Raw genomic sequence first — 25,478 nt, 5'->3', positions numbered from 1 at the left:
TACAGATCGTGGTTGGTTGCTTATTGAGTTCTTGAGTGAAGAAATAAGGCGACACGAACTCAGTCTTTCTAGTCGATCAGGCTAGTTGTGAGGCATCGATGTTTGTCCTTTCGACAACTCCTAAAGTGGTTTAGCATGGTGCTCTACTACTACCCAGTGAGGGATGGTAGACTATCGAGTCACATGCCTGGTCCATTGGTTGCATGCTTAAGCCCCTAGTCCATCAGCAGCAGCCTTCTCCACAACCAACTGACTCCGTAAAAGCTCTAGCTCCATCTCGATTTCAACTACTCTTTCTATGACCCATGATAAAGCAAGCTAGAGTACTTCGAGGTGATCCAGAAGCCAGTCCTCCTGTAGGAGATCCATATGCCTGAAGGAGGAAAGAGGCGGAGGAAAAAGAAAGGCGATGAGATTTACCCCATCTATGGGGAGCAATCCCCCTCCTTTTGTAGAGAATCTTAAAGGCTTGGATTAACTTTGGCATGATCGTCGTACACGTGGTGCGCCCTTTGAGTCCCTAAGATCGTCAGATACGTGGTAGGCCCTTTGGCCCATGACGGTAGGCCTTCCTCAGGAAAATGCTCTCTGAGGCTCGACCTTTGAAGGCTATCACCATAGAATTGCAATCCTCATAAAGGCAACTCGGGATTCGATAACATGCATCCTTGGAATGGTGGGACCAAGAAAAATTCTTCAAAATAATCAAAGATAGTTGGTGTGATGTCATTCCATCACCTGTTCTCGAGGCTACTAAGTGGCCTCAAGAATTAGCAGTCTTCAACCTCGACTACATTAAAACTAAGTAATCACCTCGAATGCCTACAATTGGCCCAAGCATCGACGAACAAAAGCAAACCAAAAGGTCTCAATGAACGAGCTCTAAGAAGCTTAGGGACAAGCTAACGATATTGGCTTGAGTTAAAACACTCAGGACCAAGGCAAAAACAAAGAAAGGGATGAGATTCTGAAAAAGCTATTCTTTATAATAAAAGATTACAAGGAGGATTACAAATTGGAGGGAGCAGAAAAAGAAAAATATGAAAAGAAGCTCGCTTCACTAACGAATTGCTAAAAGAAAAACCTATTCTACTCTATCTCCTTCCTCTTCCCCTTCAGAGGAAGGTCCCTCCTCTTTGACAACAACATGTCCTCCAAGGACAACGTGACTAAGGTCAACTTGGGGGTGCAGCTTACCAACCATCATCCGACATGCCTCAAACTTTTTTTCTTGAAGGAGTCTATGGCAGCCTTCAAGTCTTACTACAAAAATCCTACAAGCCCATGAAGTCTTCGACTGCCTGTTGAGCCTTATTGGCCTTGACAGTCCACTTCTCGGCTCGAACGACCCTCTCTTCAGCCCTAGAGATCCACTTCTCAGCTTAGACTGCTCAGTCCTTCATCCGGAGGATTTCTCCTTGACCCTGAAAACTCTAACCTTCACCTCGATCGTCACCTCCTTGACTCGAGCAATGTCCTCCTCAAGTTGAATTGCCATCTTCTCTGACTCCAACCTCACCTTCTTGAGCCTTCTCCAAGCCTTGATGAGCGTAGACTCAAAGCGATGCTGCTTCTCCTAGGCAAGGCGAGCTTACTCCCCGGCGTGCTCCTTCGCGTACTAAGCTATCACTAGTTCTGACTCCACTATGGCCCTTCCCTGCTTGGCGTTGAGGGTTTTGCACTCAGCCGCCACTATCCTCTACAGGTAGGCCACAAGAATAGTTCCCTTACTTTCGTCCTCCCATTCATGCATAAAGTAGATATGGGCACACTATAGTTAGAAAATCAAAATCAAGATGACAAGAAGAGCCAAACATACTACATGAGGACCTCAACACCTCGGTGCTCACCTCGACCATCCCGATGTAAGCAACGTTGATGAGCTCCACTACCATCATCGTCCGAAGATGGTTCTCGTCCTCCGAAAGTATCATCTTTCTGACTAACTCGCTAGAGCACTTGGGGGAATCGATGACCGAGTCAGTGGCCTTGATCGAACATGCTGGCGGTAGATATCTGGCTTAGCCGCCTAAGATAAAAATGGGAGTAGTTGGGAGGTCCACGCTCCTAGAGCCTTGGCTGTGAAAGATGGAGCATGTGCTAGTGCAGAAGGTAGCTCAAGAGTAAAAGCAGCTTCATCAATGGCTATTAGTATCCGAGCAAGCTTGACAGTGACTATAGGATCCAAGGTTGGATCCATAGGAGTCTCAAACACGGCAATTAGCGCTTCCTTAGGTGTCTTTCTAGGAACCACCCTCGAAGAGCCTTCGCGATGGGTGGACAGGAAGAGACTGAGCCGACCACCTCCACCTAAAGTGATCCTACCTCAAGAAAAAGAAAAGAAAAAAAAAGCATAACAAAGGGGAAGAACCAGGACAAGGAATTGAGGATGCCTACTGAAAGCTTAAGACAAAGAAACTCCTATAGAAAGATAGAATTAATAAATAGCTGCTTACTATTAAATAATTATATTTCTAAAGTACTTTGAAACCTTAATATCTCTTTAGCAACCAAACTGAAGTAGTACTTTTAATATTAGAAAATGATTACAAAAGGCATTTTATAATGCTTTCAATCATCTAATTAGTTGTATTATCAAAATTGTTATTATAGAATATTTTTAATTTTTAAATTATTTATTTTGATATTTAAACTAAATAATATAATAAATAATAAAATTTTAAATTTATTACAAATGCAACAATTATTTTATCATATTAGTATATTATAATAGTATAATATTATAGTATTATTAATAATATAATTATTATATTATAATTATATTGTACCTTCAAAAATTAAGTATTATTAAATCATAAGTTATTTTTAAATTATTTTTTTTTAAATTTTATTTAAGAGACTGAACCTGAGCCTCTTAAAAAAAAATAGCTTTTGAATACATCTCAATAAAGTTTTTGCCTAAAACCTAAAAATTGGAGTCTTAGTATATCTTTTTTAATTTTTGGAGGAGCCAAAAAATGATTTCAAAATTTGTTTTCTTTCTTAGTAATAGTTTTTGTAACCTCATTTAGACATACAATGATTCATTAATAATAAATGTGATCTGATTGAAGCCTCTCTTTTTTTTTCTTTTTCTTCCCACTTCTTTACAAGACAATGAGAGAAAAATTGAACTCTACTTCAGCGCAAGCCACTCATAGATAATGAACGTTTATAGTAGATCAATAATGAAATATTACATTGCGGACTACTTCGTCAAATTGTAGCTTGCGATCATTAAAGTGGTGGGGCATGAATTGGATGGTAGTGTCTAGACTGAGGCGTAATGCTGCCTTAGTAGAAGTTTAGCATAAGCCCCCCGAACCACAAGAGTGGAGTAGAAATTAAAGTCAGTACATTAACCTTAGGTGGGAGAGGGGGATGTGGTCTGTGGAAGAAGAATTTTTTTTTTTTTTGGTACAACAGCGGCTCACACACTACAGTATGAATACGGCCAACAAAATCAAAAAATAAAAAACTATATAAAAGCCCTGACACAGGCCCACTGTGTGGAAGAAGATTTCACATTGCTTTTTTTAGGTTCACCTGGCATATGAGCGTAGCATTTTAATTTGCAACTAGCAATAGGACAACCTGCCCAAGATAAAAAGTTCATTAAAATAAATTGTAAAATATTCAGATCTTTAAATAATTATTTTATGTATATTATTATATTTCATATTTTCATCATTATTTTTCAGAAATAACATGTCTTTTTTCTTGATAAAAGTGAAATTTTAATTTTAGATATTTTCAAAACTCTATTGATTAAAAATATTTATAAACATTAGTAACTTCTATGTACTACTAATTTATTTATAATTTTTCTTACAAGCTTTTCAAAAAACTAGATAAATTTATTTTATAATTAAAGAACAATGATAATATTTGATACAAAAATTTATTAATATTCTTTATATTATATTTTTACTTTAAATAATTTTATTTTTAAGATTTTAATATAAGTCCAGTTGAATTAATAACTTGGACTCTTGATAAGGTTGATCTTTATATAGGTTAAATAACCATATCCTGGACCTTTAATTGTCTTGTGTGAAATATCTACATAGCTAATTATGTTATTATCCTTTATAATTACATAATTAAATTTAGTTTTCATCATTGAATTTCACTAAAATTTCGATTTATATCTAAATAATATCCAACATATCCCTATTTAGATAGAAAAAATATTTATAAAACTATTGTTCGGCATGTATGCATACCTGCTCAAGACAAATATAAACATACTTAATAACCGATTTATACCCATATTCATTTAAAACAAATATCAATATTAATTTTGGTATCTATTTAATATTCATATCCGCATTCGTTAAAAAATATGCATGCAAATATGAATATACTATTATCTTATCCATATTCGATTTATTTTTCTTTTTATATTTTGACAAATCAGTGGACTTTTGCTGCAACCTTCTTGCGATCTTGATATTTCTTTTAATATAGGATGGATATACCATACATGACCTGCATAAATACATCAACAAGAATTGGCATACAAAATTCCAGAAATGGGGAGGTAAGAGCCAAGATCCTGCAATGCAATGTCCTATGAGGTTCTACATACAAGAGCCATGTAAAATGCAATCGAATTTGCCACAATATTAGCTTCCCAACGGATACGAGTCATTATAAAAGAATCAAGAGAATCCAACATTCTAACATCCTTCGAGCACAATACAAGCTACCATCAAAATCCTAATAGCACAAGTCAGCTTTTTCCATGCCCTACACACCTTGGCCATCAAGTTTGGATTGTTTGAATCCTTGCAAGTTAAGCGGCATGTCCAATTACAGATGCAGGCTGTTTCACATATTTACGGGTAGATAATTGCAGCTTGGCTCAACCTGCAACTCTAACCCTAAACTAGTGTCCCTTACGGGTAGGGAATAACAAAACCTCAACTAGCGTCACCCCCAACTAGCCCACCCAAATGCACCAGGAGGTCACCTACCTCTTGGCTGCCCACCCCATCTCATTCTCACACTAATGGATCCACCATAAGATCAACCCCCATCTTGACCCTACACCCAGTAACCATCCACACAGATGTTGACCCCAATGCAAATTTACTCACCTATAATTCAAAAAGCTAATAAATAAATATACTCCAATAAAAACTCACAAATAAAGCTCATCATGGGCTAGACTTGAGCACAAAAACATATCAAAGTTAATTTTACATAAGCCTTACCCTAAGCCCGATTTAAAAAAAAAAAAAAAGCTTAAGCCCGAGGCCCAGCCCAATGATCAGCTCTACTAGCAAAACAAGCTCGAGCACGATGAATATGGTGATGGTGTAAGAATTCCATTTCTTTATGATTCAGCAAAAAAGCTGCTAGTTTCAATTATCCCACTACTTCCAGCAATAAGCTCAATAACTTTCATCAGCAAAGTTTGTGTTTTAAAGTCTAATCAAAAAATGTATTGGGAAAATATGATGACTGCCAGCGTCGATAAATAATTCTCATCTCTAACAGCTAAAATGCATGCGAAAATTTCAAACTCATCGGCTATTCTCAGTCCATTGAAAATCAAACAAGTGCATAAAACTGAAGAACCAAGCAACTAAACACAGTCGACTCAAGCAGCAGCTCCAGAACCACCCTTGCCCTTCTTCCTTTGGATCTTCTTCATGTAAAACTCCAGCTCCTTGCCTTCCAATATGTACCTGCAACAAGCAAAAAAGGGAATGAGAGCACTACAACTAAGCCAGTACCAAGCCAAGGATCCCCAAGACCACATGGTACAATGAAAAATGATTCTTTTGTTAGTCCTCAAAAACTCATCAGAAAAATTTTCAGCTTACCCATCAGATCTGCCACACTGGCCAGGGCGGGATGAGATGCAAGCCAACAATCTACCACTACCAAATTGCTCCTCAATATGGGGGTCGAGCGTACGACCCTGCTGGCGCTTCTCCAGCTTCCTCAGGACATGGCTGCTCTTCTTTGCCTCTTCTGTTGCACCTTCTCCCTCCTGCCCCAGCACCAGATGAATGGACAATTGTCAGATATGTTAACAATCAGAATAAAGATAATCACTTAATTGGATAATACAGCAAAAACTATCCCTAGAATGCAGTTCAAAATAGATAATACAAATAGTAAAATCGGTAGGGACAAAATATATGGATTTAGAATCAAGCATGCCAGAGATGTAATACCGAGGACGTCAACATGCTGTTCAAACTGTAATTGGTCAAAATACATGTTCCAACAAACTTCTGAACAAGCAATATAAAAACTGCTTAAAACCTGTTCATGATTAGAAAATTCCCTGCATATAGCAGTAAACAAACACTAAAGTATCACTAAACCCAAGAAAATAATCTGAAGCGCAACTGGCATCCTGGTCTCTACATCTTTATCATTATTAAAGCTATGAAGACAAACAACTGGCAAACCACTTCAAAAGCATAAATAAAACTAAACCAATCACTACAAAAGGATCAGCAGTGGGGGGACTAGCAAGCTGAGAACAGACCCATGCAAATTACATGCCTAACTAGATGTGACAAGTGGAGACTTTCAGAAGTAACTTGACCAAACTTGTTCACGTCCCTATCAAACTAGTGGGGAATTGGCCTTAATAAATGAACAGCACCTCCCACACCATGCACCTATCTTCTCCAGTAATCATCTATTTCTTGCCTACCAGCAAAAATTATATCAAAGAACACTGATGATTTACAAAGAGAAGCAAACGATCCTTTTCGGGATGGAGATGATGAGAAATAGCAACAAGCTAAAAGATGCTTCCATTGTAAAAGTCATGGCTTCAAGAACATTTCAGAGAGAGAAGAGAATCAGATTTCAGGAAAAAAGTGGAGAACTTGAACTAATAGACAAACTCAAACCAATACAAGTTTCAAAGATATAGAATTCAAGCAATACAGATATTTTTTTTCTTTTCAAGCAATCAGAAACATGGAAGACAAAATGTCACTAGAAATAGCTAAAACAAAACATAAAAGATATCATGGATGTACATCCATGAGAAAAACTTGATCAAGTCATGAAAAATTGATGAAACAAATCATAACACCTATAACCATCGCAGGGTTCCTGACTAATTTAATTAACTAAGAATAATTCAGAGGGAAATATGGAATTACTTGAGTTCAAAAATTTGAAGATTACTATATGATGACTAAATCTAGCTGATTAAAACAATTATCATCACAACATCTAGGAGAACATGGCGAATAAATTTCCCTTCAAGATATATAATTGTCATAGTCACATCATCGTGTTTGTCAACCTGGGAACAATGGAACAGCATTTGTGGACTAGAAAAATCACAGGTAAACCAAAGAAACCAAGTCGTATCAACAAATATGGTACTCTATTGTCAAGATGCACTAGTCACAAACTCAATAATTATAGTATTGCATAATAATGAAAGACCGAAACCCTTTGACAAAGGCATGTATAGCATACACATAAAAAGTTGGATACACATCCCAAACTGTTTAGTTCCATTAAAAAGCAAACATAATAAGAAATATATAAATATATTCCAATTAAATAAATATCAGATTCAATCTATGTTTGGAGGAAGCATAGGATTAGCATATGACTAATGGTCCACTTAACCTAATTCACAGAAGAGAATAAAATCTACAAATGAAGCTACTAACAAAAAAAATAATACCATACATCTTAGAACAAATGATCCACCATACCAAATCCCAAATGAAAACACTAGAGATGGACTCTACATATAGGGTTACTAACAAAAATTATATCATATAACACTGCTGAATTTAAAAAAAGTGGCTTAAAGCAACACTAACTGCGATTTTATTCAAAATGGCAGATCTCAGACTGACAGATGCACAACATACTCACTTGAAACACTAAAGGACTACAACTCCACCTGCCTAGTTCATGAAATCCGAGACTGCAAGTTTGCAATCATTTCTGATGCAGGACGCCTTCACATTTTTACAGGTTAGCAGCACATATTAAAGAAAAGCTGAATATCCAAAGTGTAATGATATAAAACCATCAAATTGCAATATAACAAGCAACATTTACAACACCGCACACTGTTTCTGATTCCCCAACTTTCCTAGCCTCTGCGGTAGCCATAATAAGTAAAGAAGGTATTCAACTAAAGTTCCAGTTGAAAGGATTAAATTGAACTCTACCAACCAAAATACTAATAACTCAAATCATGAATACAAAAGGTGAAACCAATTTTAATTAGATAAGTACTGCACAAGCATCAGTCAGATTGGATAATACAACAGCAAGAGAATGATACCTCTGTTGCTTCCTTCTTTGTGGCCGCTGGGGCCTTCTTCTTCCTACCAATTTCTACACCATAGTGCTGGAGGTACCATTGCTTGAAGGGGGCAGCATCAATCTGGATAATGGCACTCTTCACCAGGGTCTGTGTCCTCACAAGCTCATTGTTTGAGGCATTGTACACGACATCAAGGATACGAGTCTTGCGAGTCACAGCCTCACTCCCCCAAGAGTAATTTCCAGTATCCAAACGGAGGGCCCTCCACTTCACATTACCTCCACGAACACGAACCCTCCGGACTGTCTTGTTGCTGGAAAGCTTAGTGTTTGCAGGTTGGCGGCCCAACTCATACCTTCAAGGTAAGACAGAACCAACATTAAACCACATGAGAACAAACAACATCATTTCATGAAAACTAATGAAATAAACATTAACAAATGCTTTTAAGGGAAAATCCTATCTAAATAAAGCGAACTACCAAAACCCACAAAATGATTCAGAATATAGAACAAACCCAGAAAACACTTCGGGAAAAAAGGCCATGTCACAAAAGATGGTTATACATTAAATTAAGCAGCAAAAAAATTCAATTCCTCAGCTCAACTCGTACATCGCATGAGACGTTACTGAAATGAAGATGCATAAGGAAACAACAATTTTTCGTGAAAATTAAGGGCAAATCTTCTACTTGAGAAACCAATATAGACAAAGAGACTCACTTTAAACACAAGAAACTCAGTAAGTCAGCAAAGAGAAGAAACCCCCAAAAATAAAAACTTAGACATAACTGAGATTTTCACCCAAAAATGATAAGATATTGGAAAAAATTGCAAGAGATACTCACTCTACAAGTACATAAGAATCGGATCAACTCTAGTGATTCAAAAAGCAAGAAAGATAAGCAAACAATTCATCGGAGGAAAGCTTCAATGTAGAACATATCGCGAAAAAACCGACCTTCAAACAAAAAGCGGCGACAAATCGAACTATGATGCAAGAAAAATCCAATTTAGAAGCAAATAACAAACTATATATCAAAAAGAACAATGATCAAACGAGTAAAAGAGAGAAAAACAGTCAATAAATCAGATGATTCAAGAGTATGCTCCAACAATCGATTGAGAATGGATAATGCAATAGACCGTGTCCTTTACGAAGCTAAAATGAGGCTTACTTTCTCTTCTTCCTCCAGGCCTTCTTCTTCCCTCCCGTCGCGCGCCTCTTGTGCATAGAGTCTCGCGAGATACCTGCGAACAAAACGAGAAGGCCATGAACGTGAGCCGCAGAGGAATCGTAGAGATCTTCGGCTTAATTTCGTCGCAGAGGAGACGATTCTAGGGTTTAATCTTTACCCATGTTGGCGGAGGCGAGGAAGGCCTCTCTCTCTTTCTCTCTCTTCGGGACTTCCCGGCCGCTCTGTCACCCTCGCTCCCTCTCCTGCTGCGAAACCCTAGGGATCTCTTGGAGACGCATTATATAGGACAGTTCTTTCCTTGGTCGCACATAGATAATTCTATGCGAGTGAGGGATCTGCCATCCGTGTTCCACGTAAGCCGATCGTATCCGTTTGTAGCATGCGTCAGACTAGGCAAAGCGACGAGTAAGTATGACGATACGTGTGAATGGATAGGATCTTTTAATGGGGATTTGGACGGCAGATCTGACTTTCTCATACAAATTGGTTTGTTTTTAACTGGGTGTGAGGCCGCTGTGCCTATAGTTGTGTTAACAAAGAAAGGCAACACAAGTCGGGACGATGCAACCAAAATGCTGCCGGGGTGTTTGGTGCTGGGAGATACCTGAAAATCAGAAGTAATAGGGTGGAGATGGCGAGATCACGAATGTTTAGTTGCATCATAGTAATTATATATAACAGTTATTTTAAATTATTTTTACTTCTCAAATCATTGCCCATCCAACCTAGTGATGGAAAACCTATCATTGAGGATAGGTATCCAAGATCACTTTAGGATAATGATCCTAGGCTAAAATTTAGAAATAAAAATATCCTGTTCAGCAATATTATATTTGATATCATATATACAATATTTATGATGTATTATTAAACCTATTATTATCATATTAATATTTAATTATGTTTTAAAAATATAATAGAAATATAGTTGTTACTGCTGGAAATCGGTCTAACCAAAGTGCCGAGCTTATGAGGTCGTTGGAGATCTTGGCTTATTCGTTATTCAAATCAAGAAGATTGGATGGGGTCACTGCGCACCTCTGCGGCGATGATCTGATGGCTACCATGCTCGGTTGGCAATGATTCCAATGTTGAGCGCCTCTATGTTGGCTTTGGATGGCAAAGGTGCTACTCTAACTAGTGCTCTGATGTTGGCTCCAACCTAAAATAGTAAAGATAAGGAAGTCCACCCACAGGAATATGTTTGGCGGGGGACTCTCCAATGCCTAAGTTAAACGCGGCTCTCAAAAGATAGAAGGAAACTTGAGAGGTGCGGAGAGATAACATAAGAGAGTCAAAAGAAAACTTATTAGGAGGGCCCCGAGAATGCAATATATATGTAAGGGTCAAAGGCCATCGCCGAGTAGTTCGAGGTTATACGCTGATCGATATGGTAACATCCTACATATCTTGCTCGTGAATCACGCCCGCGCTTCTTGGTCGCGGGGATTTGCTTAGGTATCGCATTTGTTAAAAAATAATTGGCGATTACGATTGAGTCATTGCCAACTAGGGAGAGAGTTTGAAATGGAAAGGACTCTCTACACTCCTTTTAGGTCGACCACATGGCAAGCTTTAAATGGTCAGCTTACAACTAGGTGGCCAGCTTTCATTGGTCAATTTGCCTCGTCAGCTGAGATTGGTTCCAAAGCCGAGCTGACATGATTGGCTCAGATGAAGGAAGTAGCTTTCCTCAAACAAATCTGACAAGCTAAAGCGAGTCGGGAAGCTGATCAACCAGAGCTGTCTTGTTAGCTTCAAAAGACTTCTAGAGAGTACATTTATGATTGCATGTTAGCAACTGCCCTTCTCGAAGTGGTATCATTATCGCGGAATTTTTGAAGCGGCTATTAGATGCTTTGCTGATAGCGATCCTAATGATGGTTCAGCATTGAACGTCAGGTCAATACGTGGTGGTTGAACTGATTGCTCAAACGATCACGTCGATCTAAATCGCTTGAGGCTCTATACAATGCTAGCAACCTATACTTCGTCTTCGTTGCAAAGGTTTTGCATCCAATCATCCTGAGAGAGAGAGTAGCTAAGGGTCAACTAGTGCTCCACCTCGAAATCTATGAATAAATGCTCCACTACCTATAGCAATGTCAAACAGAACCTAAGAACAAAAGAAAAAAAGCTGTATAGTGGCTAAGAGTATGTCTACATTAGCTAATACTTTCATCAAAATGTGATCGCACTAAGAACACGGCTGGAGGAGATCCAGAGGAAAGTTTGGTATGAGTAGGGCTATCAACGAGCCGAGCCGAGCCCAAGCCTGGGAGAGCTCGGCTCGGCTCGTTTCACAGAAGCTCGGGCTCGGGCTCGGTAATGAGCTCTATATTGGGCTCGAGCTCGGGCTTGCTTGGCAAAGCAAAGGCTCGAGCTTGAGCTCGTAAAGCTCGTTTCAATTACGAGCTCTAGAACGAGCCCGAGCTCGAGCTCAGGCTCGGGCTCGATAATAAGCTATTTTTCTTTATGTGGTTAGATTTTTATGAATTATGGTGCTGAAATAAGATTTTTCAGTGGAAGACTAGAGCTCGTTTGGGCTTGTGAGCTGCTCGGGCTCGAGCTCGGGCTCGGGCTCGAGTGTAAACGAGCCTCATATTGGGCTCGGGCCCGGGCTCATTTGACTAACGAGCCGCGCCCGAGCCGAGCTTTTATCGAGCCGAGCCCGAGCAGCTCGGCTCATTAACAGCCCTAAGTATGAGGTGGCTTTTATGATTTGGACCAACGGGTGGAATAGACCTTTTGTTGACGAGATGCCTTCGGAAGTTCGGTGCAGCGAGTTTGAAAGTGTGGTACCTCTACTCTGGTACTATATTGAAATCACCATTTGTCCTAAAAACTTAAGTTGATAGAATGAGGTAGATTTATTTATATATTTTATATTTTTTTTCATCGAGGATGGTTATTAGCTAGTTTGCATATCGTCGAACCTAAGTAGAGAATTTTCATCCCATACATAAGAAGCACCCTGCAATCCTTCAAGTTCATTTAGGAAATTGAACATTGTAGCACACTGGGCGGGTTCCCCTGTCGTCAGACATTCAGGCTCATTTATTTGGGATATTGAATATGGATGGATATATTTTCTGCATGTTGTCTTGAATTGGAAAGGTTATATACTACTTGACGAGGCCATCAAACACATAGTTGTTCAACTAAGAATACCAAGATAACATGGCACAGACATACTGTATTCTAGAGAAAACCATCATATATAGCAAAGCAATTACGCAAGGATAAGGGAGAAGAGTTTACCTCAAAACTAAACTACGGAGAGAGCATCCTTAAGCTACACGATACATCTTGGGCATTTGGGCAAAAGCAATGTGAAGTGGGTGTAATGATGCATCTATATGCAAGTCCTTTTTCCCCAAATTCTCATCCAATAGACCAATGTGCTGCTCTTGTGGAATGGAGCAACAGTAGAAATTCTAATTTTTTCCCTACAGAAAAGGTCAAAGATACTCAGACAAATTAATTCTAGGACAAAAGGAGGTGATCAATTATTTCATCTACATCTCCAGAAAAAAATGTCTATGGACGATTTATGTGTCTTTTCCTTAGATTCTAACCAGTAAGCACTAAAGGGCCTACAGCCAACTCTCAATTAAATCTATGTAACAGCTCCAAAAATTGCATTTCATAGACTCAAAATCTCTCTTTATGAAAATAACAAAATCCTAACACAAACCTAGATTCCCAACCTATCCCTAGAAGTACACAGTTTGTGTTCATTGAAAGAACAACAAAAATTTAAGTAGAATAAACTTGATCTTGGATTTGACAACCTGCGACCTTTTGATGCCTTAATAACTATGCTTGTGGTGGCAAAGGTTGAACTTATTTTACAGATTTGAATCCCCTTAGGTCCTATTTAATTCCCTTAAATTCAACTTGACTCAACTAATAAAAAAGCTTTACTAGGGTTGTTAGAAATGTTAGTTACCAGAGAAACTGTGAAGACTCAATGGCACGGAGGCTTTTGCAACTTTCTTTTTAAATTTATATGTACTTCCTTTTCTAGCCATAATCTATCCATAACTTACTTAGTCCACATTAAAATGACTAGAAAAAAATCTCATCCTCTGTTTGATATAAACGAAGGAGGGGGAGAGTGTTTTAGACTTTGTGAATATAAATGAGATGGTTGTTCCATTCAGATGTGGAAAGAAGAAAGAGAAAAGAAAATAAGTCTATCAAAAAGGAGCCGGTTAGTTTTTTTTGAATGAAAAAAAAGGAAGTTGTAGATTTGGAGTTTCCCATACCTTAAGCACGTAAGTTATATAGTGGCATATTCATGTAAATAGCCAATGACATCTAATTTTTTCTCAAGTCTCATTATCCTAATAATCCTAGAATTATCTGAAAAAACAACGTTTCTGGAGGTGCCTTTTGCTCCACTACCCCGCATCATTCTCCATGCATGTTGCTGCTGATTGCTGTCTCTATGAGTATGAGCATATGTTTAGTTCCACGTCAGTTATTCGCTGGATAGATCTTGGGTACTTTTATAGAATCAAGAAACCCAAATAATACCTTCGAGCCAACCTTTTTAGGTGCGATCCTGAATTATTACAAATGGTATCAGAACATATCCGGCTCATAACCTATGTGGGCTAAGAAACACTGGAGCATAAATCTATTAGGGCTGACCACGAACCGATCATGGTGCATGTGATTAGATTTGAATGAATTTGAACCCTCATTCTGACGAGAATGTCAGGACTATTTGCTGGGTAGATCTTGAGTACTTATATAGAATCAAAAATAATATATTACGGCTAGTTATTTTGGATGAGGTCTTGAGTTGTTACAGCCTCCATGCCTTAGCCACCAAATTTCTTAGACATTTCCTTTGGCATGTATTTAACTCCAGAATCTTCTAAGTTTCTCCTAGAAAACCTCCTAATTCTTTATTTGATTAGTGCTCATGGCTAAGCATCCTCCCTATGTATAATCACTTATTGAAATTATCCTATCAATCATTGTTGCTTGTCATAACGCTTGTGCTTCAGCAATGATATTGGCTTGGGGATATGATGTTCCATCCAATTCTTGTTGCTTAAGGGCACAGCTAGATAGATGTCCATCTTAGGGGTGCAAATGGGTTTGGTCGGGTCTTGCGTGACCCTGACCCGACCCGGTTTCTTGTTTGGGTCCTAATCTTAGACCCAGACCTGACCTAATTAAAGATCAGATTAGGTCGGATCCATGGCTACAATTTTTGACCCAACGGATCATTCGGATCAGGTCGGGTCTATGTATAACCCGGACCCAACCCAAAAAATTCGGGTCCAAGTCGGGTTTGGTCCGGGTTGGATCCGAGTCCGGATTTGGGTCGAGTTCGGACTTACAGCTTTGATTTATGAATGAAGGCAAGGCATGGAGTTAGCAGAGAAAGATTTTCTTGCTGCTGCTGCTACTACCACTAAAAAGGAAGTGGAAGAAGACAGAAGGGTAAAAAGCCTGAACGAATCTTCCGCCCTCCTGGAATCGAAACAGCACTGTGGCTCCTTCCATTTCTACTATCCTGTAGCCCAAAAAACCTCCGAAAAAACTAAGCCATTATTTATAGTCGTCCCATCATTATTAAGGGCAACATGACATTTCGCCACGTGTTATATGACGATCGGCTGTTGCCATGGGGAGGCATGAATGCGGGAGCAGGTGCGAAGCCCTTTGGAATGTAGTATGCATATAAGAGAGGGGGAGGCTCATCTAATTGTCCCCATCGACGTGGCCTTGTGGGTAATGGATGTGGTTTGTTTGTCTTCTCCCCGTAATCCCTTCAAGAAACCCTAAATCCAGCTAGAATCCCCTCAGAGAGTGGCTTTAGAAATGCACACGTTGCCATTGGAGAGCTCCATGATCTTGGGGGAGCTTCGAGACCTCTTTTTTCAACTTAATCTGGGCAGTGAATTTTTCCAGGTGCATTCTTTATCTTGATCCTATATGACCACTGCTTTTCTTTTTGATGGTTTTGTTAGTGGGTTGCGCGGGGCTTTAATCCAAGAATTAGGTGGATAAGGAGTTCTTCTGGACATTAGTTTGCTAGTAGCTCACTCTGCAAGTTCTTCCGATCGGCTGTTGCCCTGGGGAGGCGTGATCTAGGGCTCGAGATAAGTACTGCTATACCACTCCCCCCGCCTTCTTTTACTGCTTTCATTTCTTTTGTTTCTTTTCTCTTTTTTTTGAATAAACAACGTTTTTAGCTTGGTTTTTACCCGCTACGGGTACTAATCCCCATAAACAACAGCGACACGGGGGTGACCGTTTCTAGTATACCGTAAATTGTGGGCTTGCGGGCCTAAATGGGTAATTCGGGTTCAGGTCGGATCGGGTCGTTGGGTAAACGGTTCAAAATTGACCCCAAAAAACGGGTTGGGTCGGGTCGAGATTTAGTAAACCCAGATCCGATCTGAAAAATAGAATGAGTCCAATTTTAGGATCTGACCTAGCCTCGCGGGTCCTTCAATTCAGATCGAGTCTAAGCAGGTTGGGTCGGATTGGGTCGAGTCACAGATCAACCCAACCCATTTGCAGCTTTAGTCCATCTGCACTTACCTTTTACCCCACTCAACATCGAATTGATAGTATAGGTTATCTGGACATGAAGCAAAGTTCTTTGTACCATGCACAGGCTCAGTCTTCATGTCTATCATGCATATCACATGCTGTCCATCCTAAAACAGCTTTGTAACCGGGCCTATTGAAACTTTAGAACAAATCAACATGGAGTTCGAGCATTTGGCCTTACAGTTAGGCATTGAGAATGGGGGTTGGGTACCAGCTCTAGGTTGCAACTCCTTATCTAAAATATTCTAGCAGCTGCGATCACAGAAGCTCTCCTTTCTGATTCTTCTATGTCTAGTGAAAAGGACACATCCAGAGATGATGATGGCATGGAACCAGTGCAATATGTAATAAAAAAAATGTTCTTTTGGTCAATCTTAGCCTGCATTTTGCTGCTGTCACCTAAACATGGGAAGATCATGCTTTTATGTTTTTATCATTGTATTACCAGGTTTCAAGTTCAATTGTATACATATTACGTAGAAACAAAAAAAATAGTGATGAATCATAGTCGGCACCAATAATCTTCTTGCATCCCATCACAAAAACAAGTAGGGTTTAGTGATCATTAACAATTCATCACAAAAGAAAGTTTTGTGTGATAAAAGTGAATCATCATAAAAAAAATCTTGTTGGTCATTAATTCCTTACCAAATTATCAGGTTATTACCGGCCATTTTTTAATTGTTATCACCAAAAAGGTCGTTATTAAAGTTTGCCTTTAGATATTGTTTTTGGTTCGTCACTAATTATATAAGTTTTATTGTAACCAGCATAAACTTATCATAAAGTGTTATTTCTTGTATCTTTTATTACAACCATCAGAGGGTCTTAATCTAACAGTTGTGGGATAACCTAAATTTATTTAGGGTTTTATTCTATTTGCACCAAAACAAATTGCAAGGCAGTATATTGCTTGTTCATGGGTTGAGAAAGAGAGTTGAGAGGGGTGTACGATGGTTATAGGGCTTGGGTTTGGAATTAAATCTAAGCAATACTTTTTCTTGTATTTTTCGTAATTTTTTTTTTAGTGAAGATGGTACACGCTGCATGGATTTAGATAGGTCATTGCCGATCCACATAAAATTTTGAGTTCTTTTGTTGTTGCTTTGACTTATTTTTTCTTGTTATTTTGCTAAAAATATTGTTGCAAAACTCAATACAAGGGAATCCTTTCAGTGACGAAAAACAATTTTCATAAAAGCCTATTATTGCTCACAAATTCTTTATCACCTTGTCATTTTTGGGTTATTTATCGATAATTTTTCGATCTTTTGTCATCAAAAAAAATCATCACAAATGTTTGTCTTTAATGATCTTTTTTATTTCATCACTAATTGTATCGGCTTTTTGTGACTAACAAAAATTTGTCACAAAAGAAAGGTTTTAGGGGTAACATTATATCCTCATAAAAGCTCATTTTGGTCATTGATTTTTAATCAAATCATCATCTTGGGCTCTTTAACAATAATTTTTCAATCTTTTGCCATAAACATAATTATCATTAATGATTGCCTTCAACAACCATTTATGTTCCATCACTAAATATAATATTTTTTTTATGACTTTATATTTTGGTCACTAAAACTTTTAGCTGTAAGACTTTAATGACCACGTAGTAATAAATATTTTTAATTCACTAAAGATACTTAGTGATGAAAGAAAACGGTTTTGTGACCAAATTGTTTCATGAGAAAAGGCAGAATTTTTGTAGTGGGTATTGTTGTCTATAGATTTAGAAACTTTCCAACTCTTTTATTGCCTGATCAAGCTTTACTTATTCTACGGTGAAAGGGAAAGTGTTTTGGAAAAAAAAAAATTGTTCATGTGTTTTTGAGTTTGGATTGGATGAAGCTTTTGCAGGTAATCTGAAATGAGAAACTAGGACATGCGAAAAATACCTGTTGACATTATCTAATAGTGGTTGATAATAACATGGCACTTTTTCCTAAATATTAAAAATGTAGATGAAGTGAATGACCTTTTTCTTAAATATGATGAATGCCCTATAAGGCCCTTATTCTCTTCTTGCAAATTGCTTTGTCTCCTTTTATTAATTGGTGAAATGTTGGGTGGCCAGCTATCATTTTGTTCAAAAAAAGGATAACCTGCAGGCTACAATTCAATGTACAACACAGTGAATTAGGGCGTTGCCCTTGTTTTTTACCAAATAGAGGTTCTAATTTCTAGCCTTGGATGGTACATCTTCGAAAATTTTGACTTAGATAATTATAGCACGAGTTGATCGTGCCTCCTTTTATCTTATATATATATATATATATATATATATATATATATATATATATATATATATATATATATATATATATATATATATATATATATATATATATATATATATATAATATGCAATAACACCATCAAAAATAGAGGAAATTACTTGTCATTTTTAAATAAGGACAATTCCAGAAAGAATTCCTCCACTCTTTTTTTTCTCTTCTTTTTCTTCTTCTCCTACTTCTTAGGATAACAACCACCAACCACAGGGTCCATGTATCAGAAATAGGGCCCATGTGGAAACAAAATGAGCCTTGCCAGCAGTTTGCTTCAACCCTGCAAGAAACTATTCATATACCTCTTGGCCTGTCATGGGTGGCACTTTTTGGTTGAAGTTTGCTTGGCATTGATTACTGGAGAGGGACTTATTGCATGGATCAGAGGCATCAGTACTTCCCACACGTATGAAGCTTGTGGACATGCTACTGAAACAACGACTCATGTCATTCTGGAACTTACTATATGGCTATATGGTCATGCAAGCTTGAAGTCGCACCTTGATGATAGCTATGAAGCCTCCAATGACATCCACATATAATCTATTATCCTACTCAAGCGAGCTGCCTTCAATCTAAATTAAGTGGGTGCTGCCAGGAGAATATGCTACCTGGATCATGGATCATGGAGTGCACCGACATGGCTCCTTAGTTGAACCTCCGCTCGAAATAGGCCAGGCTAGGGCGGGCCATGCTCCAAGTCTTTTTGGGGCTTAGGGTTGGACTTAGGCCCATTTTTTTTTGAAAAATCTAGGCACAGACCAGTTAACCCAAACCTGATTGAGCCAGCCTGAATTTTCTGTTTAGGCCAAAAACTGGCCTAGCCCGAACCTAGCCATCAACGATGGGGCAAATTCTGGAGAACGACAAGAGGCAATAGCGACGGACGATGACACGATTCAAAGGGAATGGCTTTCACACCAGACCAAAGGTGACGAGGATGGAGAGGTTGCAGAGGTGGAGAATGAGAGAAGAAACCCTATTGGAGTTGTGAAGTGAAGAGGAGAGACTTCGTTCAAGGCATACAAGTTGTCGAGCCTTCGAGATTTCTAGGATGGGGAGGTTAGCAATTAGCGGATTCGACAAGCCTGTGAATCAGTCAAGCCACGTAATGTAAAATAGTAAAGAGTCAGATTGAGCCACTAAGAGGTTGGCCTATTTTGGAAATATATTAGGCTAGGTCTAGGCCTATGTGGGCTTCATTTTGGACTTTGTTCGAGCTCGGGCTTGGGCCGAGCCCAAGCTAGGCCAATGGTATTACTTGAGCCTAGCCCAAAAAATACATAGGCTCTACATTTAAGCCCAAATCTAGTCCAAAATTTTCCAAATCTAGCCTATAGCCTGACTCGAAGTCGACCGAACATGATGGGCCTCGAGCTAGTCCGAGCCCATTTCTAGTTCCAGCCCTATTCAAAACTAACCGACATGGCTCTTAGTAAAAGCATAGCATACGAAAAAAAATGCAATGAAAAGAGGTCTATACCATATGAAAAGATTGATATGGTACGTATATTTTTTTCAATCAATCATCCAAGGGTAAAATATGCTCCTTGTATATAGGCAAATTTTGTGAATCAGTAGGATGGATCTAATAGCTGCAATGCCAACAATGTTGAGGTATGATCTCCAACCTTTTGTACCCGTACTGAGCCTCACCATATCTGTCTCACTCACTAGAAGAGCCTAAACCATGTTTTTTCAAACTCTCACTTCATCAAACAAACTTGGTAGAGAATTCAAGGGAGGGAAAGAGATATGGCAAGCAAGTGTGACCATGCCATTAAAATCAACACCTAAGAGGGAGGGGTAAATTAGGTGTCTATAAAAATAATGGCAAATTAAAATAAATACTAACAATCACAATAATAGTAAATCTCGACGATCAAGCCAATCAAATAAGATATATAAACACAAATAAAGAGAGATAGGGATAGAGAGATGAAGCCAATGTTAAAATAGAAGGATTGAAATACATCAGTGACTTACATCCTAGCTTCATGGTTATGCAGTACCCGATCTTATTTCCATTTGGTGAGGAGGATGGTTTTAGAACTGATATCAAATATAAAGAATGTTCATGCAAATATTCAATTATGAGGTAGTATGTTATCATGAGAGAATTTTATACTTACAGATTACAGCAGAGAATCAATAAAGGAAAAACTTTAATAAGGGGGGAAGGTAATTTCAACAATATACAGTCGATGCTTTTTCATGCATTGAAGAAGAAAGATTGGACTACATCAGAAGAAATCAAACAAATCTTTGATCAGAAATTTATCAAGGCACAAAGATGCAGTAATTAGAGGTGATGTTGATGGGGCTGCAACTGGAAAAAGGATTATATTACCATCAAGCTTTATTGGCGGTCCGAGATATAACATCAAAATTATCAAGATTCAATATCTATTTGCAGATGGCATGGGCATCCAGATCTATTTATCACATTTATTTGCAGTGCACAATGGCTGAAAATTCATGCTGCTTTGAATCTAATTCTTGGTCAAAGACTCGAAGATAGACCGGATATTGTTAGCAGAGTTTTTAAAATGAAACTTGAGGAATTGATGTCAGATATTATGAGAAAACAACATTTTGGAAAAATAGTTGGGGGTATGAAGTTCTTTTTTTACGATTAATTTTTCTGTACATATTTATGAATATGATAGCAATTGATATTCTAATATGATATTTTTAATGTTATTTGCAGCTTTGTACACAATATAATTTTAGAAACATGGCTTACCACATGTTCATATCTTGCTTTGGTTAGATCCAGAACATAAATTTTCAAGAGTCGGAATACTTGACAAAACTACTGATCCAATTGGATATGAAAATGATGTTAAGTTTATGATGCATGGTCCATGTGGATTAGACTATCCTAAATCTCCATGTATGATCAAATGACAATGTTCAAAATATTTCCCAAAAAAATTTCAAAATGAGACAACAGTTGATGAAAGTGGACTTGCTATTTATAGGAGAAGCAATGATGAACGATATACTATGAAAAACAAGATTAAACTTGATAACAGATTTGTTGCTCCACATAATTTGGATCTAATCATACATTATCTGGCACACATAAATGTTGAATGTTGTAATAAATCAACAATGATTAAATATTTGTTTAAGCATGTAAATTAAGGTGAGAGTTGTTATAACAGAAAATGTGTTAATTAATAGTGTCACTGGTGAGCGGCGATATGAACAAGTCGATGAAGTTAAAACCTTATTTAGACTGTAGATATCTGGCAGCATACAAAGCTATATGGAGATTATTTCAATTTGATATTCATTTTAGAGACCCAACTGTTAAGCGACTGGTTGTGCATCTCCCCTATATGAACAGAATTACCTATCATGGAAGTCAAAGTTTGTCATCCGTTGTTGCAACAAAAGATGTAGAAAAATAACGTTTACAGAATGGATGCAAACTAATGAAATTTTTGAAGATGCTCGAAATCTGACCTATGCAAAGTTTCCTACAAAATGGGCGTGGAATTCTAAGGACAAGATTTGGACAAGAAGAAAACAAAAAATACGAATTGGCAAAATTATTTATGTTCATCCCAGTTCTGGTAAATTATATTATTTAAGAATGCTTTTAAATGTGATTCAAGGATCTAGAAATTATGATGAGATCAGGGTTGTAAATGGTATTATCCATCCTACGTTCCAATCTGCATGTAATGCACTTGGTTTATTAGGTGATGATAAAGAATGGCACAAAGCATTGGATGAAGCTTCCTATTGGGCAACAACATCTGAATTTAGACAACTTTTTGTAACCTTAGTTGTTTACAAGGAAGTAGCTGATCCGAGTAAATTAATTAAAAAGCAATGCAAAATTCTTGCAGAGGATATCATTTATAGGTTAAAAAACATGTTAAAACTATCTAATCTACAAATCTTAGAATCGCAGGTGAAGAATTATGTTTGGTGGGAACTAGAGAAATCATTTAACAAGAATTGTTGTTCTCTTCCAATGCCCAATAGAATTATAGCAAAAGAAGTAAATAATAATAGACTATTGAGAAAGAAGCTAGATTATGATGTATATGAACTGTAGCAAGAACACTTGGTATTATTTAGCAGGCTAATGAAGAACAAAAAACTATTTATGATGCTGTTTTGAATGCTATAGATGAAGACAAAGGTGGATTATTTTTGCATACGATCATGGAGTAACAGGAAAAACCTATCTTTGCCAAACAATAGTTTCAAAAATTCGATCTAAAGAAAAAATTGTTTTGACCGTTGCTTCTTCTGGCATAGCATCACTTTTGTTATAACAACACATTCAAGATTCAAGATACCAATTCAGGTTGACGAACGTTCTACATGTAAAATAAAAAAAAGGTACTCAACTTGTAAAACTAATTGACTCTACAAGTTTAGTAGTTTGGGATGAAGCTCCTATGAATCACAAAAATTGTTTTGAAGCACTTGATAGTTTTTTACAAGATATTTTGGAAAAAGGAGATTCAAGTACTAAAGATAAACTGTTCAGTGGAAAATTTGTGCTTCTTGGAGAAGATTTTAGACAAGTTCTTTTTGTTGTTGTTGGAGGAAGTAGAGCAGAAACAATTGATGCATCGATAAGTCGATCATACTTATGGGATTACTGCAAGTTTTTTGTTTTGAAAAAAATATATGCGATTGTTAAATAATGACTTGGATAAAGAATCAAAGATATCAATAGCTAATTTTGGTAGATGGATTCTAGATATTGGTGATGGAAAAGCTCCTACTATTAAACTAGAAGAAGACGAAGAAGAACCAACTTGGATAAAGATTTTAGACAACCTGTTTATAAAAACTAACAAAGATTATAAAGATTCCGGACAACCTGCAGCTTATCCAAATTTTGAAGAAAACTATGACACTTCTATGTATTTAGAAGAGAGAGCTATCATCACACCTAAAAATGAAACTATTGATGAGATAAACATGTATCTACTTTCTTTGGTACCGGATGAAGAAAAAGTATTTTTGAGTTTCGATGCAAGCTGCAGAATGTCGACAGATGTTGCCGCCAAAAATGTTCTTTATCCTGTTGAATTTCTAAACTCTTTGAAATTTAACAGTATTCCACATCATGATTTGCAGTTAAAAATAGGTGTTCCAATAATGTTGTTGCAAAATATTAATCAGAGTGCAGGCCTTCGTAATGGTACTAGATTAATAATGACATTGTTAACTACCAAAGTAATTGATGCAAGAATCATCACTGGTAGTCATATTGGTACCAAAGTTTACATTCCACGTATTATTATGTAAGTAACAGAACCAAAATGGTCGCTTTTTCAAGAGGACAATTTCTAGTGAGACTTCGTGATGCCGTGGTAATTAACAAAAGTCAAGGTCAAACATTGAAAACAATTGGATTATACCTACCTAGGCTAGTGTTTGCTCATGGTCAGCTTTATGTTTCACTTTCACAAGTTACATCACATATGGAGCTCAAGATTTTAATAAAAAATGAATGTATAAATCTTCATAATTATACAAAAAATATTATTTATCGAGAAATTTTTCCAACTTACCTTCAGATAATTCTTTACTACATATTAATATATTGTGAATAATCAAATATCATTATTTTTTGTCTACTTTCATAGTTCTCTTATGCATATCTTATTTTATATATATATATATATATATATATATATATATATATATATATATAACCAAAATTACAAGAGATATGGAATACAATTTGCTATCGCATTTATCGCTGGACAAATGCAATTGGAAAATAAAAGTCAGACTAGCAAGGATTTGGGATTCAATAAATCCCAATGTGGACAACCAGCTGTCGAGCATTGATCGTATCCTGATAAATGACCAAGTTATCATGACTATTCACAGTTTTTTTTTGCTAAAGCAGGCATTTTATACAGTTCGAGTATGGATATACCTAATAAAATCGGAAAACAACAAGTCTTGGAGTGCTCTCGGCAACTTCTCCTCTCCGGCCCATAAAGTACCCCCAGAGTGATAGGCCACATAAGAAGCCACCCACTCCACAACTCCATTAACCTCTCTGAATACATGCCTAGCCTGAAAGGCCACAGCGTCACTCACTATAGTCCAAATATCCTAAAGCAGGAGTGTCCCCCTCCACCGCCGCTCGGGCCACTCTGGATCCAACTGATCACGGTGGCCGAGTCACCCTCTAATATAATCGAGCTGGCCTATAACACATGCCGAGCATGGCTCAGACTAGCCCAAGCCGCCCACAGCTCTGCTCCAGAAATCGAGATATCAAAAATCTGGCAACCACCAGCAGCCACTACCCTAGAGTTCAGGCCCATAATGACAAACCCAACACCTCCTCTCCTGCCACCGTCTAGCACGGATTCATTGAAGTTGACCTTGAGAAAGCTTGGAGATGGAGCCTCCTAAATGAAGAACACCATATAAAGCGCTGCCTGAGCAAAACGAGCCCCTTAGGTGTCCCAAGCTATCAAAGGCCCATGTGCTAAGCCTGAGTAAGTGATCTTTGCTGCTTGTACCCGAGCGCGCTCCATGATGAACCTTAGGGATAGACTGCTCTCACCAAAAGTTTAAGCATTTTTTGCCAATCAGATATGGTAAGCTGTGCATGTCGCTCCAATGGCCATCTGGTGCATCTAGGGGGCACTGAACCACCGACAAACTGCCTGTAGGAACGACCCCATCCGACTCTAGGCATTCTGCAGGATCTCGACGAGCCTCCAGACCCCAAGCCCGCACACACTGGAACAGAACATGATCCACCGTCTCGTCCACTTGGCAATCCAGACACTGGGGTTGAATGCGCCTAGCCCTCTTCTGCTCAACACCAGTCTGTACAAGGTCGTGGTGATATGCTATGAACATTAAGACTAATGTAAGTTCATTTGCTAAAAGAAATTAGTATTTTTATTATAAAAAATATATGTTGATAAGGTATCAATTTTTTCCCTCCCATTTTAGGTAAACCCCGCCACGCTATGTAGGTTACATACTAGTTTGACATGGAAGATTATCTTCTCCTGCTTCTTATTATATGGAGCCTCAGCTTTGTAGCTATTAACTTCAATGCTATACACTGCTAGCAGACTGCTTACCGATTTTGTAGCTGACCATGGCAGCAAAG

The 25,478-nt window shown here is 37.9% G+C and overlaps 1 protein-coding gene and 2 pseudogenes across 1 annotated transcript; 2 read left to right on the top strand and 1 right to left on the bottom strand.

The window, feature by feature from the left end:
* Positions 1-5,385: 5,385 nt before the first annotated feature.
* On the bottom strand, positions 5,386-9,748 carry LOC103721281 (small ribosomal subunit protein eS8). The gene is made up of 5 exons (XM_008811422.6): positions 9,634-9,748; positions 9,456-9,528; positions 8,297-8,633; positions 5,835-6,004; positions 5,386-5,696 (listed from the first exon to the last, which is right to left on the bottom strand). Exons 1-5 carry the CDS (start codon positions 9,635-9,637, stop codon positions 5,609-5,611), a joined length of 672 nt encoding a protein of 223 aa, XP_008809644.1. The 5' UTR covers positions 9,638-9,748; the 3' UTR covers positions 5,386-5,608.
* A 10,026-nt stretch (positions 9,749-19,774) lies between these two features.
* LOC148703689 (uncharacterized) lies at positions 19,775-21,076 on the top strand (annotated as a pseudogene).
* Positions 21,077-21,782: 706 nt separating this feature from the next.
* On the top strand, positions 21,783-23,025 carry LOC149753629 (uncharacterized; annotated as a pseudogene).
* The last annotated feature ends 2,453 nt before the right edge of the window (positions 23,026-25,478 follow it).

This window comes from Phoenix dactylifera, chromosome 4 (genome assembly GCF_051530095.1).
Source record: "Phoenix dactylifera cultivar Ajwa chromosome 4, Ajwa_hap1_PhDact_Kaust_v1.1, whole genome shotgun sequence".
Taxonomy (NCBI): Eukaryota; Viridiplantae; Streptophyta; class Magnoliopsida; order Arecales; family Arecaceae; genus Phoenix; species Phoenix dactylifera.
This window is presented reverse-complemented; position numbering and strand designations above follow the sequence as displayed.